General features: G+C 35.7%; 1 protein-coding gene across 1 annotated transcript; it reads left to right on the plus strand.

Moving 5' to 3' along the window:
* Positions 1–2,499: 2,499 nt before the first annotated feature.
* On the plus strand, positions 2,500–4,733 carry LOC114172490 (F-box/kelch-repeat protein At3g23880-like). The gene is made up of 4 exons (XM_028056946.1): positions 2,500–2,621; positions 2,698–2,835; positions 2,914–3,113; positions 3,217–4,733. Exons 2-4 carry the CDS (start codon positions 2,823–2,825, stop codon positions 4,537–4,539), a joined length of 1,536 nt encoding a protein of 511 aa, XP_027912747.1. The 5' UTR covers positions 2,500–2,621; positions 2,698–2,822; the 3' UTR covers positions 4,540–4,733.
* Positions 4,734–5,087: the final 354 nt, after the last annotated feature.

A 5,087-nucleotide genomic window follows, 5' to 3' on the forward strand; every position in this document is an offset into this window, starting at 1 on the left:
AGATTTAAAATCATTATTTTCTATTCGATTAAGAAGCAAAGGACATAGATAAACAAAAACCACAACAATAATCAAAATAACAAACACATAAATTCATCTAACCTCAGAATCCATTTAAGAAATTACAGTGGAGTCAACCCTAAAAGCTTAGCCCTCCATGGCTTTGATGGAATACATGATGATATGAAGGAAAGAAAATAAAAGAAAGAATGAGAGATGTGGTGGAGACGGTATCTGCCAAAACCAGAGAGTTCTAAGAGTCTAAGCTGTCCGTTGAAAGTTGTCCCCTCTTCTGCTCCCTTAAGTTTCTTTATATAGGCTTCCACTGGACTTTGGGTTTTATCTGTCAGTTGCTAAAATCTTTTATTTTTATTTAATTAATTAGCAACTTAATTCCTGTCCAATTTCCAATTCTACCCCTCTCATTTAACCATATTTGCAGTTTTGACCAGAGTTGACTGCTGACTTTGACTAGTTGACCAGAGTTGACCAGTTTGACTGTCCTATCAGATGCTGACACGTGGCGCAGAGTGTACTTTCTCTCTCCAGACTAGGGTTTGCTGCGTTTAGGGTTTCATGGAGGCTTGTGGGTGACGGCGCGGCTGACGGCAATGGCGTCTGCTGACGGCGCGGCTCCTCCTTCTCCGGCGAGGCTTGACGGTGGCAGAGCAATGGCTGCCATGGCTGCTGCTGCGGACGTTTCGCAGGTGCAGGCGTGAATGAAGATGGTTAAGTTGCTCGCGCAAATCTGGTCCAGGTGTGTTTGCGAGGTGAAGTGGTGGTTGTTGGTTCGTGCGAAGATGGACGAGAATGAGGGTGCAGATTCGTGGTTGCGCTACTACAGCGAGAACGGTGATGACGGACGTCTCCGCTGCTGCCATGAGATGGTGCGAATGTGGCAGAGTTGCGGTGTTCATGGTGGTTGACGGAGATGGCGCCGCTGGATGTGCGTTGCAGGTGAAGGTGGCGCGAAGGAGGAAGATGGTGGTGGTGGAAGCGCGAGGTTGCTGCTGTGCGAACGAAGATGGTGGCTGCTCGTCGTTACTACAGGAACTCGCGGTGGTGCGGGAAAGCTCGCGGAGGAGATCTGCAATGGAGGTGGCGTGACGGAACTGCGGAGTTGTGGCAGGTCTGCGGTGGTGGCGGAAGCTACGCGATCTGTGGTGGCGCGAATGAAAAAGATGCGCGCTGTCACGGTGCTGATGGTGCGTGAAGGTTGCGGGAATGGAGGCTGCTGTTTCCGGCGAGTTGCAGTGGTGGCCGGCGAGGAGATGGCGGCGGCGGCTGCCATGGTGGGTGGAAGGGAAATTAGGGTTAGGGTTTCATGTGTGAGATGGAGGAGATGATGACGTGGCAAGATCTGAGTGCTCAATTTGGTGAGTGGAGGATTATGACACGTGGCAGCTTATGGTTGGCTAATTTTAAAAGGTGGGGATTGCCACATGGCATGATCTGGTTGAGTGGAGTTTAAGTGGTAGGAGGGGTGCAACTTAGTGAAAACTAGGGGTGCATAACAGGTTTTTGGTGGTCCATTCTAGAAGGAGTGTGCAAATAAAAACTGGGGGTGCATTTAGCTCTTGATTTATTCTTTTCCAAAATTTCCTGATTTTTGGACTTATTTTGTAACTTTTAATATTTTAAATCCACACTATTAATGACCAAAAATAAATTCCAACTGCATTAACAAACGTTAGAATATCCAATAATATTTTATGCAACTAAAATCAATTTTTACGCCACTTTTACCAAACTTATTCAAAAAATCCAATAATCACAAATCCTAATTAAATCAATCTTTAAGCACAGAAAATTCAATTAAATCCCCAAATTTAAATATTAAATGAGGGCAAAAATTTGAATTCATCAACTAGTAAGTCTATAATGTCATATCATCCAATAGACAAAACACTTATGTATTCATGATTTGTTACTTATTGAAACTTGTGTCTTACAGATGAAGCATATAATCCAACTGAGACATATAGAACTTAATAATAACAATTAATATTAGTAAAAATTTAACGTTATGAAAGCTTGTAAACTTTTAAATTGTAGAATATTTTGCTACTTTTATTTTATATTTAATTCAATTTTTCAATAGTATTTGTTTCACTGTTTGTTTTATTCCTAATGTTCTATTTATATCTATTCATATTGTGTTTAATAATGAAAACTAAATACAATGTGTTCATGCTCCAATGAAATAATTACTTCATTAATAATTTATAGGAAAAAAATAATTATTTGTTTAAAAGTTTAAGAAAACTATTGATTAATAAACGTTAATTTATAATTTTAAAGCCAATTTATTAATTAAGTTTAATAATTAATTAATTAATTAATATTAATTTAAGGCAATAAAACTAAATATGGATAATGATTTTGTATTAAATGGATATAGTGGGTGGTTGTGGTTAACAAATACAAAGGTTCGGTTGTGAGTGGTTTTGTTTGATAAATTGATTCAATCAGATTGTTATTATTCCAATGGAATTGTAATCGCAAATGATAAGATCTTGGTGTTAGAAGGTGAGAAGAGCGAGATGTTGAGCTTGGTGAAGAAGACTTTCTATTCTAACAAAGGAATTTTTCTTCGTGAACTTATCATCAATGCTTCTAATGTAAGTTATCATTTAAATTTGATTTTCTATTTGTAAATTTTTGGTAATTGTTATTGATTACGGTATGTATGCACAGGCTTTGGATGAAATCCAATTTGAGAGGCTCACAAAAACAAATATTTTAAATAATGATGAACTAATTGTTGATTAATCATTCACAAGGCTAACAAAACACTTTCTATCATCGACAATGGTATTGGCATGACCAAAGCAGGTAGGTAGGTGGTGATATTTCACTTTCATTTGCATTGCATTGTCATTAATTGTATTCACATGTGTGTGTTTGTTTTAGATTTGGTCGATAATTTGGGTGTTGGCTTCTACTCTACTTATTTGGTTGCTCATAAGGTTATCCTCACCTCCAAGCATAATGACCATGACCAATATATTTGGGAATCTCAACCTAGTTCCTCTTGCTTTTTAACCACGGATATCAATGACCAACGACTCCCCAGGGGAACTAAAATTACCCTTTTCCTCAAGGATGATCAAGTACACAAATTAAGTCATTCCATATTTTAAATCATTTCTTTTGTTTAATTTAAGTCATTCTCATTATTTGTTATATATTTTGTTCACTTATTATTGTCAATAGTCAGAGTATTTGGAGGAGACCACCATCAAGAATCTCATTAGCAAAGATTGCCAACAAATTACCCATCCTATTTACCTTTGGAGCGAGAACACCAAAGACCATTGGAAACTTATTAACATTTGGTTGCACGACCAAGAGATGGACAATAAATTTGTGGCTCAAAATCTTGGCAAACACTTACCAGATCATCTTGCATTCAACATTCTTTTCAAATTGTCATTGAAATCTCTTAAAAGATTTGGATGCATATGCAAATCATGGGCTCTCTTGTTGGAAAATCCTAATTTCATGAACCTCTTTTACAATAACTTCATATCTAACCAAAACTCTTATTTTGATGATAGCTCTCTCCTACTATGCCTCGGTCCAGATTACGACCAATATAATGATGAGTCTTCCTTATATTCACTTTTTGGTATGAAGTTTCAGAATTCGACAATATTAAATTGGCCAAATCCACGTATAGAAGGTCATTCTCCTGGAGTTTATATTTTGGGTTCTTCTAGTATTAATGGAATTATTTGCCTCTACCTAGAAGCAACAGACATTGTGTATTTATGGAATCCTTCTACCAATGAATGTAAGGTCACTGTGCCCAGCCCAGTTTCGGATGTACAATATGATTTCGATGTTGTGATTGAATATGAAGGATTTGGTTATGATATTGCTAGAGATGATTATAAAGTGATTAGAAAAATAGGTTATTATGCACAAGGAAACTTGGTTGAAAATAATCATAACGAATGGGAATATGACCGGTTTTGGGAGATTTATAGCCTAAGAAGCAATTCTTGGAGGAAACTTAATATCGAATTTCTTAACTGTCAAGGTATTAATAATAGATTCTATTTAGAGGGAATGTGTCATTGGTTATGTAACAATGCCGATGAAGGATATTTGGTTTCGTTTGACATAAGCAATGAGGTATGTTATACAACCCTCACACCCTTAGATATACCCACAAAAACATACAATGATTTTAATTTCTGTTTGGTGATGAGACACTTATTTCTCTTAAATGGGTCAATTGCTTTAATGTCAAGTTATAAAGACACAACTATATTTTACGTATCAATTTTGGTTGAAGTTGGCAAGAAGGAAACATGGACTAAACTCTTTACTATTGGACCTTTACCGTCACTTTCGTTTCCTATTGGAACAAGTAATATGGGCAATATACTCTTCGAAACAAATGATGGTGAACTAGCTTGGTTTGACTTAAGAACCAACCTGATTGAGAAGCTTGGTGTCAACGTACAAAATCGTAATTGCCAAATAATACTTTATAAGAAAAGTCTTTCCAATAGAAGGATAAATACTTAGTGTTTTTTTTTTTGTTTTCACCTAAATGACTTATGACTACTTATATTAGAGTTTTCTCCTACAAATATCCTAAGTGGCTTGTGAATTTCTCATTGTAGTTCTCTCGGTTTATGCCCCCTTTATGGCTAAGTGGAAACTATAAATAAAATACAACCAATCATTGTAATGGAATTTTGTATCACTGTTATTTGTGAATATAGCCAACTATCCTATGATAGTGTTAAATTTTCATCAATTTTATTATTATTATTTATTCGAATCTTCCTAGAAGTATGTGCCAATGTTCCTTCTTAAATTTTAGGAAAAGGTCGAGTGTTCAATGTGTGAACCATTCACTTGAATTACTTTTACATCTCATGTTGATTTTTAAAATATAGATTGAAGTTTGTTTTGTTTAAAATACTTTAACTAAGTGAGTTAGTTAGTGCTGAATTAGAATACATATAAATTATCTATTTAAATTAACCAACTTCTTATTATGAATTATTATATTTATTTATTTTCTTACTTTAAGAATCCAAAATCTTATTTATTAAGATTAATGAAAG

Source organism: Vigna unguiculata, unplaced genomic scaffold, assembly GCF_004118075.2.
Source record: "Vigna unguiculata cultivar IT97K-499-35 unplaced genomic scaffold, ASM411807v1 contig_612, whole genome shotgun sequence".
Classification (NCBI taxonomy): domain Eukaryota; kingdom Viridiplantae; phylum Streptophyta; class Magnoliopsida; order Fabales; family Fabaceae; genus Vigna; species Vigna unguiculata.

What these genes read in the sequence shown, in the direction of transcription:
- LOC114172490 (XM_028056946.1), top strand. An exon ending in TTTTCCTCAAGGATGATCAA is followed by an intron (nt 3,114 to 3,216) that starts GTACACAAATTA and finishes TATTGTCAATAG; the next exon opens with TCAGAGTATTTGGAGGAGAC.